The sequence below is a fragment of the Pocillopora damicornis genome, chromosome 10 (assembly GCF_964200805.1).
Source record: "Pocillopora damicornis chromosome 10, jaPocDami1.2, whole genome shotgun sequence".
Taxonomy (NCBI): Eukaryota; Metazoa; Cnidaria; class Anthozoa; order Scleractinia; family Pocilloporidae; genus Pocillopora; species Pocillopora damicornis.
The window spans coordinates 11,907,863-11,929,865 of NC_142679.1; the positions used below are offsets into that span (position 1 = coordinate 11,907,863).

At 38.1% G+C, this 22,003-nt stretch overlaps 2 protein-coding genes across 2 annotated transcripts; both read right to left on the minus strand.

The window, feature by feature from the left end:
- Window positions 1-1,607: 1,607 nt before the first annotated feature.
- LOC149038938 (uncharacterized) lies at window positions 1,608-6,177 on the minus strand. Its single transcript, XM_089183608.1, has 7 exons — window positions 5,926-6,177; window positions 5,566-5,617; window positions 5,114-5,212; window positions 4,449-4,613; window positions 3,747-3,824; window positions 3,267-3,344; window positions 1,608-2,916 (listed from the first exon to the last, which is right to left on the minus strand). Exons 1-7 carry the CDS (start codon window positions 6,093-6,095, stop codon window positions 1,744-1,746), a joined length of 1,815 nt encoding a protein of 604 aa, XP_089039734.1. The 5' UTR covers window positions 6,096-6,177; the 3' UTR covers window positions 1,608-1,743.
- A 9,097-nt stretch (window positions 6,178-15,274) lies between these two features.
- On the minus strand, window positions 15,275-21,639 carry LOC149038939 (uncharacterized). The gene is made up of 5 exons (XM_089184268.1): window positions 21,544-21,639; window positions 21,069-21,185; window positions 20,242-20,388; window positions 18,439-18,549; window positions 15,275-17,707 (listed from the first exon to the last, which is right to left on the minus strand). Exons 1-5 carry the CDS (start codon window positions 21,550-21,552, stop codon window positions 17,471-17,473), a joined length of 621 nt encoding a protein of 206 aa, XP_089040394.1. The 5' UTR covers window positions 21,553-21,639; the 3' UTR covers window positions 15,275-17,470.
- Between the last annotated feature and the right edge of the window lie 364 nt (window positions 21,640-22,003).

Genomic DNA, 22,003 nt, shown 5'->3' on the forward strand with positions numbered 1-22,003 from the left:
GCGTTTGTCAAGGTTCGTGTATACTTCCCAGAGGAGAGAAGAGAGAGGACACTGGAAACCAGGATGGATGTCTCCGTAAGTGAATGGTGACTAAAATAAGCCAGTTTCATTCTTCTGGTGCGTAAAAGCTGTGCAGAACAGGTTGCTTCAATTGTGGCATGTACTTCCTCTTTGAAAATACTTAGAGATCTTCTCAGTGTATTTATCCTTGTAATAGTTTGCAGAGCAGCCGTCTAATTAGGGCGAGTAGATGTTACGAGCCCGCGATCGTTCATTCGACCTCTCATGTCTGATTTAGAGTTAGAGTGAACGGGGTGAGGCCCACCCGGCTACCCTTCACCTCCCCTTCCTTTTGACTGTCACTCACCCCCTTGGTACAAATTTCTTTCTCTCCCCAGCCTGCCGCTGCTGAAAAAGTCAAAGAAGGCAGCTATGATTTTCTCAACGAAATCGCCAGGCAACTCGCTTGCTAAAATTACGCCTGCTCTCCAGGCTATCCGTGTAACGTCATAAAGAACAAGTGTTTTGAGGGGGGGGGGGGGGTATGATACAAAAAGAGATAAAAAAAAAAAAAAAAACCTCTTTGTTAAAGGGGGATATAGATCCTACATGGGATGTTGAATTTTGTTTGGAGAAAAGATTAACCTTTTGACCCATAAGAGTGGGTAACATGTTAGTTCTTCTTACAATATCACCCCTGAATCACACATAAAGGTCATGAGAATAAAAGAAGTGATCACCAACTAAAGAAGCTCGTGATTGTTAAACAAGTTTTCCTTTTCAGCACCTTAGGGAATGTATGTGGAATAGTATAGAGAATATGAATACTGATGTTAGGGTGTAAACGGTTTAACTCTTTACACCCTAACATCAGAATGCATATTCTCCATACTGTTCTCCATACATTTCCAAAGAGGCTGACGAAGAGAATTTGTTGAACAATCAAGAGCTGCTTTAGTTGGTGATCATCTCCTCTATTCTCATAACTTTCATGTTTGTTTCAGGGGTGATATTGTAAGGAGAAATTAGATGCTTGTCACTCAGGGGCTAGAGGGTTAAGGAAAGTGGGATGCCCAAACCTCTTCTTCGATCCCTTCCACCGCCTCTAAGAGATCAACGCACTCACTTAGATCGAAATTTAGAAAGGGTGAAATAGCATGACAACACTTTCACCGCAAAAATACAGATACTCCGAATGGATTCAAATACATCTTCTTTCCGCCATAAGGCAACAAGGTGCGCATCAAAAGTCGAAATGTCTCGACTGACTGAAAACAGCCACCCGTCCTTGATCTCCGGAAGGTTTTCAGGTGAAGTTTGTTTTCTATTCACTTAATCATCAGCTGTCGCTTTAGCGAAGCGTTTTATGATGAACCAAAAGGCAAAAAATATTTCAAGATTCTTTGTTGACTATAACCAAATTCATACCATAGACATATACTCCTTTCATTACATTATTTATACATATTTACCGGACAGCACCCACCTCTTTAACTTAAAATTCTACAAGCCTTAGCTTTGTAAACATAAGTGGACTGAATCAACTGTAAAAGCGTGAGCCGGAGCCATAACAGTAAACCATTTGCGTAATAACAACAAACACAACATGAGGTTTCAAGTCAACGTTTATTTCAAAATCAGATAAAATAAGGGCCAAACAGATTTAAACCGTGTTTGACAAAACGTACAGCTTTAAAAAATATTTAAGCTCTAGTATGAATGGGTTTTAAGTCATTACCCTTCTTATGAAGGCTGAACTTTGTCCTCTTCCGTACTTGCTGTGATGAGAACAGCATCGTTAACTATATAAGATCTGTTATATAACTCATTTGCTGAGGCAAACATTGTACCAAATTCGCAGTCACCGGTTATGGTAAGAGCTTTAAAAGTCGCTCGGTCGCGTTTGTGTCCAAAGTCAATCACATGCGACATGTTATCGCTCTCCTCCTTGCATGGATTCTGATCAATTATTGCTACGTGTATTTTTTCTACAAATGGCCATGATAGTGACTTGTCAAATTCTCCAGGGACATTTACGATCGAGAGACTTCGAAAAACTGAGCCCAACTCACTAAACTTTTCAAGCATCATTTTGATTCTTAACATGTATCCGTTTTTCCACAGAGAAAAGGATTCACTCAGTAAAACTTGTTTTACCCCTGTTTTTGCTTTGCCAAGAAGAGCATGAAAGTGGGGCACTTTCCATACAAATGGATCATTCGCAATCTCCAGCTTTTCTATCTGCTCTGACTGTTCCCTAACTTTAGCTATCATTGGTTGTTTCATTTCTTGATCTTTGCGCAATATTCGCCCCAAGAAGTTGGATTTTGACTTTCCTTTATCCTTTGGTGTCGCTCGCATCTGCTGTGAATTTTCTTGATCTTTGGACATCAGCCATTGTACATGCTGTGAATTTTCTTCATCTTTGGACATCAGCCATCGTACATGCTGTAAATTGTTTTGATCTTTGGACATCAGCCATTGTACATGCTGTGAATTTTCTTGATCTTTGGACATCAGCCATTGTACATGCTGTAAATTTTTTTGATCTTTGGACATCAGCCATTGTACATACTGTGAATTTTCTTGATCTTTGGACATCAGCCATTGTACATGCTGTGAGTGTTCTTGATCTTTGGACATCAGCCATTGTACATGCTGTGAGTGTTCTTGATCTTTGGACATCAGCCTTTTAACATCTAGTGACTGTTCTTTAACTTCAGCCATCAATCTCTCCATCTGTTGTGTCTTTTCTTGATCACTGGACATCAATCGCTCTATCTGCTGTGATTGTTCTTTGACAAGGCTGACAAGATCATGAACTTGTAACCGAGTGGCCTCAAGGCAATGTAGGGCTAACCTCAAATGACCTTCAACTTCGGACTTTGAATGAGAATCGGTGTTTGATCTTGGAAACTATAGGCAGCAAGGAATAGATCTTTTAAAATTTAAAGTTTTGAATTCAGTTGCGCTTCCTAATCTGTTTTTTCGCGGTTTATCTTTTCTTGCCCTATAGACTCGAAACTTTGAGTTTTTTAATTAATTCTTGATTTTAAGCATCAAAGTCTCGTTGAACTTGGGGACTACATTAAATACTTTAAGTTGTGGATTCCCCTCTGACAGTACAAGCTTCGATTAAGCTTTGGTAAACAATCTTCTCGGACTAGAGTTGCTTAAATACCTGTTTAAAACCTGTTTCACACTGACAAGCTGCTTCACAGCATATGAGGAATGGAGTTTAATCAAGTTTGAAAACAGTTCCATACCATAGCCTTGCATCCCAGGTTCTCGTATTCGCAGGTAACCGCAGCTTCAGGACATTGGTCACGAATGTGAACTTCAAGCTGTAAACAACAATAAAAACGATGACTCATTTGTTGTAAACAGGACAAGGCATTCCAAGTTCATGAAACAATGGAAATGTAAATTTCCACTCATATATTAACCAAATTCTTCTTAATCCCTTTTGATGCTCTTGCAAACCTTCTTAAGCTATTCTTTCTAAACCATTCTGTAAGCTTTCAATTCTTGACAGGCTTACTTTTTGTTGATACCCAAAGCTTGTAGACTCGGAGAAAATTGTTGTAGCCAATCTTGATTTTCTAAAGCCCTCGTTCAGTGCTACTATCAATGACCTTCATTTCGAATTTAAAAATTCTTAAAATAAAAGTGAGCTTCCCTATCGAGTGATCTAACTGTGAGCCAATTCGAATAATTAAAATCACTTAACTTTGATGCAAACGAACCTTGTCTCGTGGAATTTCTCTCACGCCGCACTCATTGGTGCACTGAACCGGAAACTTTTGGCAAACATCAAAATGTTTCTAGACAAAAGTAGAGAACACGTTTGAGCACGATGCCACATTTCACTCCAGGAACGGTTAAACTCGCGAATAGTGTAGGGCAATCTAACGCAAATAAGTAAAAACTTGGCTGTCAAAAAAGAGAAAATGTTCTCAACAAGTAAGCTACCCACACAAATTAAAGCAGCAGCATACTCCGAACCAAACATTTTGTGATATTAAAGATGTAGCTCAACATGATAAAAATATGAAAACGTAGCACTTGCCACAGTTTGAGATTCCGTACAGCCTTTCAAAATCGCCTTTAAAATGTACTAAAAATTCGCCTCCCAACGCCGGCATTTGAAGCTTGATCACACTCGCGTGACGTTTCAAATTTCATTAAAATGGTGGAAACAAGAAAACAAAAACTCATAATTTGAGTCAAGGCAGAGATGATGTTATGTGGTGCCAAGGATATGCTCCTCCTTTATGTTTATAATTATAAAAGAATCCCCTTTCGTTCCCGTATTGAACGTCAATGGCCCGTAATTGTCATTATGGAATTACGGACAATGATCTCGTCAATCTAAGTGAGGAATGTATCGCCCTGAAACTGAAAAACAACAGAATCAAGATGACGTGTTGATGATATCTGCATGATACCTGCTTTTTATGAGACAGGACTGATTCTTGACAATATTCACAATTTATTCTTCTCCAGGAACATTCGAATGCCACGTGAACTGACATGTCCTGCTGGGGCAGCTTCTCTGTACAACCTGGGTTTGAACACTGCACTTCTTTTAACAGGCATTCGGATTGGTGTTTCTGTAGGTGACATATTGCCTTAGCTTTCTCAAAACATATGAAAGGTGTGTTGTGAAAGTCTTGCTCTACGCTCACTCAAGTAAAGCAATAGTCCTCGCAGTTAAACAGCAATTTAAGCAATTGAAGAAAAAAAGGCCTGAAAAAAATTCAGGGAGCGAGGCAAATTTTAGATGGTTAATCTTCTATCACGTAGTAGAGGCTGACCACAATTTTAAACGAAAACAAATTTCATTTGACCTGTGTGGCCACACTGAAAAAGGAATTGATGTTTTAGAGATTTCAGGTTAAAAATGTATACGTAGATGACGTATGAGAGAGGATCGAGTAGAAGGAAAGATAGAGGAGACGAAATATGAGGTTGAGGAAGTAGTTCTTGGTAAGAATAGTTATCGCTAGGATTGTGTCTGTTAAGTTAAAACGTCGCAAGTTTAAGTCCTGTGACGACATTGAATGCCTTGTCTTCTGGCTAAAGGTAATTTTTTTCTCTGCCTTAGTTGTACCTCTGCAGCACGCAGCTCTCCAGTCCATGAACATCTAGAATGCGGACACTTCACGGTCAGATTCAGAATTTCGCGTTGAAAGGCAGAATCTGGAAATATCTACCAAAATAAAAATTTATTCTAAATTTATTCTAAAAACATTTCCAGACATACAACAGCCAGCTTTTTATAAGGTAATCGAGAGCCCACCGAGAATTCTACTCCTTCGTCGAGCTACAATTTTGTTCCAACAAAAAGTAGATGGATAGTTTTCTTGGAACTAGTTTTAACGTTTTTACTGTTACGTGATGGGATTTTTTACAATCTGAATGAAGGACACCTTCTGACATATTGACTTTAATTTTATCCAAGCCTGCTAGTTTTCAATAGACCATCTATAGTAAGGCAAAACCGTAAATTCGAGTCTTTTTACAAAGCATGGATAGCATTGCGTGAACCGTCTAATCTCTTACCCTGTCACGTGACAATGGCTTCCTGTCCGCTGGGCACAACGGTGAAGGGCTTCTGATGGTCAATCAGGGAAGAGAGATTGTATCACTTTTTAGAGTAGGAAAACATATAAAACCCTGGGCCATGAATAACGAATGACGCACTCAAGCAAACACATTTAAGAATGGAAATTAGCTTGAAAACTGACTCTTAAACATTCCTATGCAAAATATCGATCGTACTCTCAAATAAATCTTTGATGTTTGTATTACTGGCGTGCGAATTCGATACTTAAGTATTGTTAGTTTGTAAACGTTTGAGCAGACTCGCGGTTTGTGAAACTGCTAGCAGTGTTGTGCAAATTTTATGTTTTCTACATTTACCGCAAGAGTGATTCCATGCAGATGAAGCAAAGTCTGTGTCCACATCCTACAATCTGAACTGGATCTTTCATTGGTAATTGACACACAAGACATTCACAGTTATCACGAACTTGGACCGTGAATTCGTAATCATATCCGCCAAGTTCTGGGGTCTTGCGAGCAGCCGCCATGTTTACTTCGCCTCGACGACTTGGTGCCTCGATGACTTGAATAAAGTGTACAAGATCTTGCGTGATATCTCAGTGCCTGGGGCGTGACGTCACTCTTCCTCTGAGTTTTCCGTCCGTTGTCTGATGAGATATTTATCTAGCGGTTAGGTGGTTAGGTTAATGAACAAAACAAACAAAAGATAACAGCGATGAGACATTTTGCAATTTTTAAACGCCTTAAATCTTGTGAGTCGTTTTTCTTTTGTGTAATTTTCGGTAACGAAAACAATATTTTGAGTCGGATCTCATTCGTGGTCAAGTGCTTAATGTAAACCAAATTATCGAGCCCGTATTTTAGGGATATTTCGTTGATTGAGACGACCTCAGAGTGTCTTTTCGCCCCTTAAACAAAATCCTAGGTATTTGCCGAGCTAAATTTAGTGAAACAGGTAAAACTAGCTGATACGTAAACATAGGCCGAGTACCAGAGATTTGCAGACGGAAATTGTGATCAATCAAATTATCATTAATAATTTAACTCATAGTAATATATCTTCCTGATAAACGTCAACTATAAAATGCCTTAAAAATTAACTGTCGGCCGTGGAAGAATCGGGCCTACTATATCTCTTCGACTTAAGGGAACTCGTATCAGCACCCGGATCACCTATTTAATTAACAGCAGAAGTAATGTCAGTGGGAGAGGGAGGCTGGGCGAAGCAAGCGGACTGACAGAAATCCCTTGTTTGGTGTTTCATTTGCCCATAGACAGAATTTAATATAAATAAGTAGCACCAAAGAAATACTAACAACAAAAGAAATGATATAAGAAACCTGCTTCCAAGTTTCTTCTTTCCCGACAAAAGAATACACTGAGGAAAAACACTTAAGAAAAAAATTATGATATATTTTGTTTCTGTAATTTGTGGGGAAAACGATCGACAACGTCGAAGCCTACCGCAACTTCAAGATCCGGCCATAACGAGAATACGATTATGCGATAGACGTATAGGCCTTTTTTTTGTTTATGACATAGTAAGCTTTTTCACCCAAAGTAAGTCGTGGACCATGAAATGTAAAGATGCTCCGAAGGAATATGGCTTTAAATGATGCATTGCGATGCCTCTTGCAAAGAATGCCAAGTGATCCTTGTTTTGAACTTTGTGTTTTGTTGTGAATATGTGTGTATTTGAACTATCATTACCTAGGTAAATTTTTTCCTATTAACAACTCGTTTTGCCCTCCGATATGAATATCACCGAGTTGAGGAAGGCTTGTATCAATTGACATATGTTGGTCACACCTATTCTAATACAACTTTTTAAGACATGTGACCCTTAATGTAATAATTTTAAGCCAATTTCATGAACTCCCTAGAGTGGTCAAGAGTGGCAACATTACGTGATCAGCCAGGATGCAATAGTAAATAGTTATTGTGCGGAAAATCATTAACCTACAACAAATACGTTGAGAGTGCAGATACCTTTAATTGTGAAATTCTCTCTTTTAAGAACTACATGAGCTTTTTCATATAGATGTCTCACGTCTTTGTTGTTAATGTCTTTCTTCTTCTTCTTTCTGTTACTCGTTTTTGCAATTGAGATAATATACTAAATTTATTAATTTTGTTTTAGAATTATCCCTTTTGTCCTTTCTGAGTAGACACAAAATTTTCTGCAGTGGTATGCTTAAGCTATGTGCGCGAATATAGTTGCGGGTAGCGTTAAAACGAAGGGTACTCTTTGATCAAAATTAAGTCATGGACTTATCCCTGGAAATAGTTCATATCACATTTAAGTTAGTTACACGACTGATGTATTACCTAAGTGAAGTGGGTGTTGCCCTCCACTGACCACTTGGTTGATGATGAATGCAATCAATGGGCGACTGATAGCGCGACAGATCACGTGGTTATATTGCCATAGTCAGTGCGATGGTTCGTGGCGCTGTAATTGCGTCATTAATGATGCTAGTGTAAAGTTAGTACATTTACGTTCTAATGTAATCAACATGAACTAGCTTAATGCATTGAAGTCCAAAGGTTGTCGCACTTCGGCAACGGTTAACATTTAGGGCCAAAATTCATTTCAAATAATTGGGCAATCTAGGTCATGTTTGATAGGTTTGTAGTTACAAAATATATGATAAAAGATTTATATTGAACAAAAAAATTTATTTTTCTCTTTGGTAATTTCTTTCCTTTTAAAAATATAAAATTAATCACAAGAGCAGCAGACTCTATATTTGAAGTGATCACACTCATTTTTGCACCATATACGACGTACCTGGCTTCTCCTCTCATATCTCCATTGATAATAATTTCATGAAATGAAATCTGTATAAAGGTGGAAAAATAACGTTTTAGCTAAAAAAAAATATATATATATATTTGGTGTGTCCCCGAGGGGATGAGGAGGGCTAATCTCGCTTCAGTATGACTGGGATGTCAGAAGTGGGGAAGGGTTGGCGGAGCTTTATAAAAGGGCGGAAATTTTGAGGTGAAACTGGAGTAGCTATTGTCATGTTCTTGTTGGTGGTAGTTTTACCTAGAGTCTGGCATTCAAGGTGTAAAATCCAGACTGCCTTTGATTGTCGCGATTTCCATGGCATTAGAAAAGAGGATAGGATGTTAACCCATCTTGGGTTTTCCCTTGGTATCCTTAATAGTTCGCTGGTTCGTATTTACATTCCTTTGTGGACAGAGACTCTGTGAAATTGATGCGCCTTACTAAAGGACACACCGCTTAGTCATGTAGAATTTCCATTTTCAAAGGTTAGTTATTTTTCGAAATTGTGCCGAGGAGCAAGATTCCTTTTCTGTCCAACTTGCCTTTCTCAGGGAGCAAGGACTATATGACCTTACTATAGCAGACCACTGCTTTGCTCTTCATCTCTTTGCTGTACGAGACACTGATTACTGTTTTCTTTCTCTCAGGCAGAGGTCCGAAAATACGTTTGAAAAAAAAATTTTAAGAAATCAAGTTTTGTGGTTGTAATGCTCTTTTTTTTTTTTGTAGCGCTTTTTAAGGACGTCGAGGCTCGTACATTTATGATTATTCTCCCATCTTTCCAGCTCTACCACCTGCAACATGGTTTTCCCCGTAGGAAGGTTCATCGTCACTCAGCTACTCCCAGTCTATCATTAGGTGACCGAAACCTTAGCTTACGGCAAAGAGATTGAACTTATTTATTTAGGCTATCCTAAAGCATTTGACAAGGTCCCTCATTGCGCTTTGCCAAACGAGTTAACTCGCTTTGGCGTATCTTGGTTGCTAATGGAGTGGTTTCAGAGTTACCTTCCTAACAGATACTAACGAGTAGCATAAAAAGATACTTTTTCTGGCTGGCTAAAAGTAATATCTGGTGCGACGCAAAGCTCCGTATTGAGCCCGCTGCTCTTCATCTCCTACATATATAACGTTCCCGAATAGATTACAAATGGCTCTTGCATACGACTCCACGTTTTTCAAGGTCAACGAGAAGCCTTCTGATAAGATTTCGCTTGAACAAGGCCTGACACAACTCTCTAACTGTACCGAAGTAGTGCCTGAGCAATAAGCCTCACCAAACCCAAGAGGCAAGGACTAAAAAATCTCCAGGAAGAAACTGCCTTAAAAAGAGAATACTCCCTGCATGGGATTTCAGTGACTGCATTTGCTGAAATTAAGGACCTGGGCGTCACCGACAAACTTTAATGGTCTCAACACATGCCTAAAGTAGATTTCCTTAAAAGCAAACCGAACCGACCTTTGGACTTAATCGCACGACCTGTAGTGATGTCACCGATACTGATACCAGAAAACGCTTTTACTGCTCAAGAGTTCGACCAAGTTAGAGTACGCATGTGAACTATGGTCACCGAACGCCTTGAAGGACAAGCTTTTGCAAGAGAATGTCCAGCGCAGGGCCACGACATTTCTTAGGAATTATCCGAGGGATAGCCCTTCAAGGATAGGCTAAAATTTCTCTGTTGCCACTTGAATAAAGAAGAGAAATTAAAGACTTGGTACTCCATCTAGAGCTAGTCTCGTGTACCTCGGCCTTAAATATTTCTTCCACCGGATCCAATGGATCTATATCAGAGAACGCGAAATTCATACAAACTTTAATATAAAGTACCTCATGCAAAACAAGAATTTTCTAAAAATATTGTTATTATTATTATTACAGGTCTTTTCTCACTCGGAACAAATAAGCAACGGACAATGAAAGTATGAATTCATTTTCCATTTTTAAAGGCAGCCTTTAACCTCCTATAGTTTAAAAACTCGTTCTTATAATCCTCCAAAAAGCAGGGTATAGGTTGACAGCGCAAATGAACAAGGAATGGGAGGGCCATGCATTTTAAACTTATTTTTAGTTTAAGTACACCTTCTTTTTATTGACTTGCTATCTCATTTGATATTTACGTTTATTGGGGCTGGGCATCAATACGCCTGTCCCGATTGTGCACGGCAACTTTTGAACACCTTTTGGCGTTTGGTGTAACTTTTTGTGGTTCTGGCAACTTCGAGCAATTTTTGCCTTTCTGAGTAGTTTTTGAGCAAAATAGAGGTTTAGAGCACATCGGCAAGCGCGAAAAAACGATTTAATGAAAAACTAGCTCATAACCTGTCACTTGACAACGTTTCGCAGGCCTTTTGCGATCTTTATCTAATATTGCGACGGATAATTGGTTGCAATGATGTTCGACGAGACGTCAAATAAACCATATGTTTTGTTCCGTTCAGACTTTAAATCGCCCATTTTCGCGAGTAACTCCAAAGCCAAATTTTAAGCTATTTTTCTTATCTGACCGATGAAAGCAATTATTGGGAAGAACGAAAAATAAAGCTTTTGATTAACGTTTATATAAAAATATCAAGAAATTCAGAAACTTTCTGGATTTTTAGCAATTTTTTAGCAACTTTTTGGCATTTTAGTGAGCAACTTTCCAGGATTTTATGAGCACAATCTGGACAGGCCAAGACGTCAATTGGGACATTCCCCTGCCTTTTGCTCCAGTTGCTGTTTAATACTTATTATCTTACTTATCTAGCTAAATTGTTCATTTATGTAAGTAAGGATGCAACGTATTCAATAAGTCAAATCAAATCACTGCACCGGTATCACAGAGGTCATAGGTTCAACTCCCGTACAGGCCTGAATTAGGCTTTATTTCCACTACTGCTTAAATTGTGTACACAACTGCGATAATCACTTTCATCTTCATTCAATAATAGAGAGTTGGTCCCGGAGAATTTCGCCTTCATAATTATGGCCACTTACAGAAAAGTTGCTCGTAACGGTGATTTCACTACCCATGCAAGTATGAAAAAGTTAACATGTTACGCGTTATTGACTGTGGAAGTAAATTAGATCCCTATCCCAGGCATATTACTGAACAGCACTACTTCGATTACCGTGTATCCTTTTCAGCGTATACTGATTGCTGTTACAATCTCCATCATGTTTAATGAAAGGCGCAATTTCTATCCCAGTCAATAAAGAACGCTACTAACAGTAATCAACTATCATTAGAATGATAGTGACCTATATCCTCGTTCGTTCATATGTTGAAAAAGTAGCTTTGAACTTCTTCACCTTAGAGATTGGGGTGAACAGATGCTGATTCTTTTTCGGTCTCTTCAGTAAAGCCAGCCTTTGAAGTGCAGTCTCTGCCAATTTGTCTGGAATAAATTGTCTTGAATCTCTTATGATTAGTTTGAAAGACCTTAGATTAAGCTTGAACCTTCTCGAAGATGAAAGAACTGCTGAGCTTTAATATTAAAATATACGTTGCTGTGTCTTTAGTTACCATTTACACCTACCTACCTAGGACCGAATAATTGAACATAGATAACGTATCACTCTGTTAATTGGTGATTTTTCAGGAAATTGGATCTAATTCGAACCGCATCGTTTTATATAATATCTCGTAAGGGACGCAATTTCGGTGTCAGTAAAGAAGCAAATATTACGTCTTTATATTATCTTCTCCAGATTTGAAAGGCAAGTGATTTCAGAACGATATCAAAACACATGTTAATCGACAAGATATTATAAACTGAGCAGTTTGTAATGTCTTGCAATGGACAATTTATTGTACGTGCCAAACAGTTGAAGCCTCCGGAAAAAAGGCGGTCAAAAATTCACAACTTTGAAAACTTCACAGCAACGGGCAAATTCAAATTCTACATGTAGCCACACAAAATTATTCAGTTATGTAATTACAACAGCCATCAAATTTGATAAAGTTATCTCTTGCCGCCATGCATAAATTCAAGCTTACTAAATCTCCAAGTCACACAAATAGTAAAAGACATGATTTACTACCTCAAAGGATTTTATTTCGGCTCACATACAACATTTCGTTTCAGTCATATATCAAATAAAAATCATAAGTTTCTACTAAAATCAGGAAGACTTTGTACAACTGGAAGTCCAAAATTTCATAACATTACAAACGAGGAACAAGGCGAATTCCTGCAATTAATCTAGATCCTGTATGAAATGATTAATCCTTCGGCGCAGACTCTAGAGCCCCACCTCTTAAATACCTACATAAAACTTGTAAAGGATTTATCTCGCAGCTCTCGCGCTAACACCCTGAAAACAAAATTCTTTTGATCTATTTATCGATTTCTTCAACACCCTTATGCAAAGAAATATACTTCAGCCTCGGGTGATGATCGTGAATCACAAATCATACTGTGCATAATGGTGAAGACAAAATAGTAAGATAATATGAAAGAAAAATGCTTAATAAAATTAGACAATCAAGGGTAAACAAGAACATCATTTTCCACAGCCACTTTTGACAATTGCATGCCAAACTTATCGGATTATTAAGGACTTTTATTTGAGTTAATCTCTTAGGTCACGTTCGCTATCCTTACGTCAAGCAGCTTTTACAGGCAAGCATTTGTACTCACAACAACTAATGGTGCTACGTACATGCCTGGTAGTACATGTGTTCAGTGTTTCGCACACACTGTAATAGTAGCACGAGTTACTTAGCACTTTGCATTCCACTCTCATCTCCTTTCCTTTTTGTCGACATAAAAAGTCATCATAAGCAGTGGCTATACGTTTGCCACCTGGGCATGATAAATCTTTTGGTATATCAGGAAATTCTACCGCAACGGTTTCGTAGAGAATCGGTTGTCGACGTTGCCTGTGTTTCTTGCCTGTAAAACAGAGAGACGTTATTCAGCTTATCATAGTGTTGCGGTTGAAACCAGTGATAAACAGTGGTTATATTTATTATTTAAGGATCCTCGTAATTTGAATGGCTGTTCTCGGGATGTCAAGGCTCGAGAAACAGTAGAAAAAAACTTTTGCTTTTGCGTAACTATAAAATGATTTTGAGTAGTAAAGGGCACCTAACGACTCCATAACCAATAAGAGAGCGAGAAGACTAGACCATTTTTAGACCAATGACCAGTTTTGACGGGCCGATACAAAATGTTGGTTTCTGATTGGTTGTTTGAAGTTGATTACCTTTATACCATGCGTTGTTCATGAAAGAGGATACTTTTTATGTCTTTACTCAATTCCACTCACCACTTCGTGGGGCGCATTACTTGCTGCGTGAATCATTTACAAATATTGAGAAATTTTCGGAAAAAAGGATACTGATGGAACCGGATGTGAATGTACATTATGCATATTGTTGGATATACATGATGACTGAGCTAATTGACACCCTGAGTGTAAAATTTTTTAAAATAGTAGTAGCTAAGTTGAAGCAGCCAAAGAGACAAATTCGCTTGTCAAGAGCTTACTTTCCGGCTATTTTGCGGTATATTGAAAGAAATGAATTCATTTCTTTTGTTATCTACTAAAACAATTTAGTGGTGGACATTAACCTCGCTGCTTCGCAGCTCGGTAAAAATTCACAGCTCATCATCTCTACTTAGGTGAAAAATTGTTAACTGTGTCAAATTCCAATAAAATAACTGGAAACTCATCAGCCATGCTAACATCAGTTCAAAATCACTAAACAAAGGTGGACTGCACCTAAACAGGGAAGGTGACGAACTATTGCAAAAGAACTTTGTAAATTGTATGAGATCTAATTGATTTCCTAATTCCATGAATGCCGATTATCCTCTAGTTCTCAAACGTTGCCAAACTTAGAACACAACGAAGCTCACTCGGGTAGTTCGGGTCCTTCCAGTATGTCTAAGATTTTCTACCAGCTAAACGTGGTTTCAAAATGGCCTGTTTGAACATTAACAATCACGTCAAACATTTTGACGAACTTAGGGTCTTTCTTGCTGAGTTTTCATTTAATATTCTGGCAATTAATAAAACCAAACTTGACGAATCCATAAAAAGTTCCGAACTCCATATACCAGGCTATGAATTTATCCGTCGTGGCAAAAATAGACATGGTGGAGGGGTAGGTTTTTTCATTAAGTCTCCTAATTCTTATATAGTGCGCTCCGATCTAGACGTGATTAATCTTGAAAATTTAACTATGGAAATTCGTAAACCGAATTCTAAGCCATTTCTAGTAGCGACATGGTACAGACCTCCCTGTTCTCCAACCGATTTATTTTCGATTTACGAGTCATTTATAGGCAAATTTTCGACCTAGAGTACTATTTGTTAGGTGACTTAAACTGTAATTTGCCCTCTCCTACACCTGATGAAAATACTCATCGTTTACTCGAGATTTCGGATTTAGATGGGCTCAAACAACTGATAAATGAACAAACGCGTGTTACAGAATCCTCATCTACACTAATTGATTTGATCTATACAATTTATGTAGACAGGGTAGGCTGTTCCGGTGTCTCCCATATTGCCATCAGCGATCATAGCCTCGTCTATGTTTACCGGAAAATATCCTCTGATTTACCATCCAAGGGACACTCTTCCATCTCCTACAGAAATTTTCGAAATTTTGATCGTGAAAGTTTTCGAAATGAAATCTCTCAACAAGACTGGTCGTTCAATGAATCAGAATATCTAAATTTGGCATGGTCTAACTGAAAAACAAAACTTTTGCGCGTTGTTAACTCTCATGCTCCTTTTCATAGACGTACTAAATTGAACAAAACACCCTGGATTAATTCAGCCTTGAAGAAAGTTAGCGCTGTCGCGATGCTGCTAAAAGGAAAGCGATGAAAACAAAGAATCCTCAAAACTGGGACAATCACAGAAAGCTCCGAAATCGAATCAACGATAAAGTGAAAACCACTAAGGCATCCTATTATCACAATAGTTTTATTCAGTCTAAAGGAAATGTTCGAAGGACTTGGAAAACTATTAAACAACCTCATGTCTCGTCGTCAGATTAATCAGATAGTAAAGGATGTGAAGGTATATGGCATCTCTATCTGTAACTCTAACGAGATTTCCAACGCCTTTAACGAACACTTTTCAACTATTGGACCCAGGCTAGCCCGGGAAATACCCTTAACTTCGGACGAGGAGTCTATTTATTCAGAAAATAGTACTGAAAATTACAACAAATTTTGTTTTCGTCCAACTACTACCAGTGATGTCTTTACCCTTCTAAATAGATTGTCAAAAACTAAAGCTACAGGACTAGATAATATCTCTGTTAGGTTGATTCGTGAGTGTGCTGATATTATTTCAGGCCCGTTATGCGATCTTTTTAATAAATCCCTGATGTCTGGCATATTTTCCTGACGACTGGAAATGTGCCAGAGTGACTACGTTGTTTAAACAGGGCGAGTCATCTGACTTAAACAACTACCGACCTATCTCAGTCATTTCCGTAGCAGCCAAAGTGTTCAAGAGGATTGTGTACGATCAGTTATACAACTTATTAAGTAGTGAAGAAATCATTTCTAAACAACAATCTGGTTTCAGGTCTCTGCACTCAACTGTTACTGCACTTCTAGAAGCCACTGACAGTTGGGCGTTTAATATCGATCGTGGTTACGTCAATTCCAGTGTTTCTCGACTTAAAAAAGACATTCGGCACTATTGATCGTAAGATATTACCAACTAAAATGAATCGGTAAAATAAAAGGTAAAATTCTTGATTGGTTTAAATCGTATTTGACAAATCGTACGCAACGGCGCTCAGTTAACGGTTGTCTCTCTGACTTTACCTCTCTTAAATGTGGTGTGCCACAGGGAACGATCCTTGGTCCTCTTTTATTTCTAATTTATATTAACGATTTGCCCAACTGTCTTTCGTTCAGCAAACCTAGAATGTATGCTGATGACACCCACATTACTTATGCTGGTTCTGATTTGTATTTGATTCAGTCTAGTCTATCTCACGACCTTAAAAAGCTAAGCAAATGGCTTGTGTCTAACAGACTTACCTTGAACGCTACTAAAAACTGAATTTATGTTGATCGGCTCCAGGCAAAGACTAAGTACTCTATCTGATACACTCGAAATCTCCATTGATAATATTCCGATTGAACAAGTTTCCTCTGTGAAATCACTTGTAATATATATCGATGAAAATTTAACGTGACATTCCCACATTGATAAACTGAGTGAAAAGATCGCTTCTGCAATTGGAGTCATACAGCGAGTTAAGCCATTTGGGCCTCAATCCACCCTACTCAATAAATACAACTCACCAGTTCAAACTCACTTTGATTACTGCAGCCTAGTCTGGGGTAATTGTGCCCAAACATTATCTATCAAGCTACAAAAACTACAAAACCGTGCTGCACGAGTAATAACTTCATCAAACTATGACGTAGTGTCGATTCTTTGTTTCACAAACTCAGCTGGAAAGTCTTGACTCAACGTCAAATTCAGAACTCCTTAATGGTTTTCAAGTCTTTAAACGGGCTGGTTCCCGAATATTCCACGTCTAAATTTACAAGGCGAAATGAATCAAACTATTCTCTGAGGGACTCGGTAAGCAAACTTACGGTCCCCTTTCCAAAAACTAATTACATTAAAAATAGTTTTAGTTACAACGGCGCAACCCTTTGGAACACCTTGCCCTGTAGCATTAGAGAGTCTGGTTCATTAAATCAATTTAAACGCCTTCTCTATAAAAAATTTTTAAACACAGCATTCATGGAAATCAGGTTTTTTTTTTCTTTTTAAATAGCATATTGTAAGTTAATATAATGTTAGGATTAGGATTTTTAGGTTTTAGGATGTTAGTCATCGTATTATAATTTATTGTACCTGATGAATTTTTTACCGTGTATAAATAAATGAATAAATAAAATGAAATAAATAAACAAAATGAATCGACTCCGGTGATATAATGCCTCTACGAGAATGACCATTTGCGCATGCACTCTTGTCGGAAAAACGATGCTAATCAAAAGATCAGAAAAAAAGTAATTCCGAATTTAGTTTCAATTTAAATGCATGGTATTTTAGTAGTCATTTGCTCATATGGCGACATTACCTTTATTGATACCCCTACATTATCGCCTCAATTCCGAAAAAACTCAGAATTCTTCAGGTCTACCACTGTTTTGTCCGAACGCGATGTATTGAGGACTTCTCGCATGCTTACCATTTGTTTGGATCCTGATAGATTTCACGGTGTCCTCTATCTTTTTAAGGTAATATATTGCGTAGTTTTCACAAAACGAGGCCATCTCTTCGCTTAGAGCAGATGTATCAGTCACCTCATCATTCACTGTCCATTTGTTTTCAATAACTGACTTCTTGCTGATGGTTATCTGTAAGATGTAGATTAGACATACTACTTCCCAGCAGGTGAAACTAAAACGAGACAGAAAGTACAGCTGAGAATGACGGTCAAGATAAGTTACTTATCGTTATGCTATTGAAGAAGTCTACCCCCACAGTTCTCTTTCAACGGTTAGGGTGTGAAGAACGGGGGAATTCATAGAGAATCATCGCTCCTTAACTCAGCTCTTTGACAACGGCTTCGAAGAACCTTTGCGAGCTCACCTAGCAAAAGCAACTTCATAGAGAGAGAGGTGTTTTCCCTTTCTCTCTACCCAAACCTTTTTCAGATCTTAGTTTCAATTGTGTAAGAGATGCAATTTTCTAGCTAGCTAAGAAAAACTCTAGATAAATCTTCGCTGTGTTTGTTTAGCTCTTCTTTGATTGCTGAGACTCAAAAATTAACCACTGAACAATTTTGGCAAAGTTTTCGTTGGAGTGAAAGAGAGACTGAGATGTTAATATTGAAAACTTTCCGTCGAAAGTGTTATTCAAGGAATTCAAATCCAAAAGCCATCCCCTCCTGCTGTTTAAAAGAGGCTAGAAATAAATAAAAACTGTGCCAAAATCGAAAGGGGATGAAAAAGGATCTCCTCCACACATGAACAAAATTTTACTCTTGCTCTGCTTTGAAGATTGCTCTGGTGTGTTTTATGCATGCCCATTTTCATGCTGAGCTGTTAAAAGGCATATCAGAAAAATAAAATTGGCATTTTCTTACCCCGTTAGCCTTGTCGAGATCATTAATGAGTTTCTCTGGCGTCGAAACTTCCATTTCTAGAGGCAAAATATAACAGATCTTCTTTTCCGGCAACTGCATCATGCTGAGATTCTGCAGAAAGAGAAAATAATTCTTATTTAACCTAAAGCAAGAATAGATAGGTATCTGACTATATTAATGACCAGTGTGGAAAGATTTCGTCGGTAATTTGTCTGAGCAAGAAACGGTCACATATGGTTAAAATTAAAACAGGCTGAAATGAAGATCAGTACCAAACAAATGGGAAAAAGAACTTAAGCCAGGAGGCAGTTGGAGATCGAATTTCACTACAATTGGCAAAACACAACAGAAACTAGATTATATGATTTAATTTCAAGTTACTGGATAGACGACCTTTCACCATGAAAAAATTATGCAGATATGGCCTAACTTCAAAGAGCCAGACTCTATTCACCACACCTTCCTTTTACGTCACAACACTCCAGAATTTTATACGGAAGTTATTTATCGTTTAATGCAAAATACGCATGCACTTCCTTGAGTGCGTTTTAATTACTATTTACTATAAGCAAAATATTACTTATATCACCCAAAAACGTTTTCCAAAGCATGTGATATTGACGAGTTTGTGTCTAAATTTGAACAAAAATTAAACATTTAGAATTAATTTGAGTCGAAGTGCTTCTTAACTCATGCATAATTACTTTCCTCAATTAATTTACATTTTTACGCAAAATTTTTCTGTGCTCGACTATAAACAGTTTTACGGTAATAAAAATTAACTTTAGCTCCCTTATCTTTGTATTGTCGTGAGAAGTAAAGTGTATTGTTTTCTTTTGTGTATAATTGCATTGTTTCTTTTTCGAACTTATTAGTTTTTGTTAGTAGGATAAACGATGTTGAGAAAAAAAGGATCTGGTGTTGAGCTTTTGGGACCGTTCATCACTACTGAAGCAGGGAAGGGAGAGGGCTACAGGTGAAAAACTAAAGAGACTTAAAATTGTAGCCAATGAAGTGTTAGCCACTGCTATTGAGCTATTTAGAAGTGAGCGGAGGAAGGGGTGGGGGCTTTAAATTCAAAGTAAAAACGAATTTTTTTTGTCCCAATAAAGAATCCAAAGATAGTCTTAATCTGAAAGTACGGTTGTGTCTCTACAAGCGTGAGAAATAACTAGATATGATATGTCAACGTTTTGCATGAGAACATCCGTAAGCGAAGTATAATGAAACAATATTTGTGTGGTATTTACTGAGGGTCTTCTCCAAACTGAATAAGACAAAGTGTGAGGCAGTAGTTGGAGTGAACATTTGATTACTGTTATTTGCAATTTCAGGGGTTTATGGGAGTATTGAAACGTTTTCGTTTTAGAATCGGTAAGATGAAACGAAAAAAACGGAACAGCTCTTCTGGTTTCCTATTTATGTGGGGATTGCATATTGGTAGAGAATTACGACTGACATATCCTCTAAGTCAAATGTTTTTGCTTGCCCCCCAAAATCTTCCACCCCCTCCCCTCCCCCGAGCGATAAATAATGACTGTTCTCCTAGCCAATTATGGGCCTCTTTCATGTCTGAATGAGAGGGACGAGAACTACTTACGACCTTGGTCCTGTAATTTTTTCATCGAGTCGGGCTGTCAAGGTGGTAAATTGCCCTTACAGAAGTACTGAAAGAAATTGAGGCGATTTCGTTCGATGGTCATCGAACTCAGGCTGAAATAGGGTTTTAACTCTTTACTTCGTTACGGCTTGGGCAACATCATTATGAGCTTGAGTAAATTAAAATTAAGATGACAGGCTTACCTTTTTGAAATCGTGCAAAATATTGCTTTGCTCCACGTTAACATGAGCAGGAACTTTAAACAGTTCGGTCTGCTTCTCTGTGTCCACCTCGATTGTCTCGGTGTACTCTTCCCCAGACTCCCTGATCTGAATGTTATAACCCACGACCTTGAAAATGCAATGACATTTTACAAGGTGGTTTGTTAATGCGTTATTGATAAGAAGCCTTGCATGTTCCAGAAGGTCAGGCAGTAAACAGAGCAAGATGCGACGAATAAACGGCAAAAGCTTGGGTCGCTAATTCTAAAACTCGCGCCGATTGCATACGGTTTACAGCGAGTCCGTTTACTACCTGAAGGCCCAAAACAGTCCAGAAGAAGCCAGACTGTTAAAAACCCCTTATAAGGTACATAGACATTCCATTTTGAATGTTTTTTTTTCGCAAGATGAGAAAACCCTGACCTTATTTAAAGGAAGCGAGATTGAAAATGGACACGGCATTATACTTCAAACTTTTATAATCGAGGGTTCAAACTTGTTTTAAACCTTCAAACAGCTTCTTTGATCTACGTACCCTATCAAAGGACAACAGTGCCTAACGTGAAGTGCTATTTCGAGAGTGAGTACCTTGAGATCCATTTCAGCTGCAGCTCAAATCCACACAACGTATTGAATATAGAAACAACACCATCTCTCGGTGGCAAACGCACGAATGATGGCTCAAACTTCTTTTGACTCAATGTCACGCAAATGTCATCTCGTGACCAGTTGCACGAGAAATTAGGGGTTAGATTGCAGTCTCACTTCACTGATCTACACGGCTTAGCTACATCAATGAAACAGCTCACCTTTTGAAAAGGAGAATCCATTTCTACATAAAAAGGGCTGGCAGGAGCCAACTTAACCAAAGCGAGAAATAAAAGAAAGATGACCGGTAGCCGGGTTCTTGTGGTGGTACATGTGTACTACTCAGAGTTAAAAAAAAATACAACAACAACAAATTCAAGTAAAATGAAAGTGAAACATTTCAAATCGTGAGCAATATCTCAAAGTCGCAAAACGCATGACTTTTCAGATTAAGTTACGAATGTTTCGGTGGCATCACGTCAACAGGGAAATTAAATTGTATCTCGCGACTAGAGGCTCTTGACTGGCCATTTGAATGGCCATTTAAATTTAAGCCTCAAATTTAAAGAATGAGAAAAGTTAACAAAAAGTCGAGCTTATAAAAAGATGATTATCTGAGAGTTGGTTTCCTACTTATAATTCAGTGACGCCTTGATCTCTAGGAAAAAACAAGGCATAATTTTTCTTGATACTTACAAACTGCATGGTGCTTCTTTGTTCCTGTAGTATAATTTGCTCTTCTCTCAATTAATGAACATCTCTTCTGCCGAGACTTTGCTTTTTATATGTTTTACATGGCGTGACGATTTCGTTGTCTCAGTAGTAACGGATATGATTCCTTATTGATCATTTCTCTATCTGTCTGTTCTGTTCTCCTTCCTTCAGCAAGCACGGAAAATGATCAGGGGTAATAGTAAAGTCATATACAAGTAAGCAAGAATTAGAAAACACTATGAGATCAATGATTATATTGAAAACGAAAGTTTGCAATAAATGATTCCCAATTATACGGAGTGCAGAGCAATTGAAAATCCGGAAGAAATTTAATTTTGCTTCAGGTAAATCAAAGGTAAGTTGCTTAATCAGCTCTCAAGGAACTTAAGACCTTGTAGATAGAGCACGTGTCATTGTAACCTAATTCCCTGGTAGTGCAATA

Bases quoted from the DNA above. Each gene is read 5' to 3' on its own strand.
- LOC149038938 (XM_089183608.1), bottom strand. From the start codon at position 6,095: ATGGCGGCTGCTCGCAAGACCCCAGAACTTGGCGGATATGATTACGAA. The intron at 5,213-5,565 runs GTAAGAGATTAG...TTATTTTGGTAG, and splicing joins AGCCATTGTCACGTGACAGG to ATATTTCCAGATTCTGCCTT. The intron at 3,825-4,448 runs GTATCATGCAGA...ACTTTTGTCTAG, and splicing joins TCCTGTCTCATAAAAAGCAG to AAACATTTTGATGTTTGCCA.
- LOC149038939 (XM_089184268.1), bottom strand. The intron at 18,550-20,241 runs GTAAGCCTGTCA...CTCTTTCTGCAG, and splicing joins TTTTGCACGATTTCAAAAAG to AATCTCAGCATGATGCAGTT. The intron at 17,708-18,438 runs GTAAGAAAATGC...TACATCTTACAG, and splicing joins ATCTCGACAAGGCTAACGGG to ATAACCATCAGCAAGAAGTC.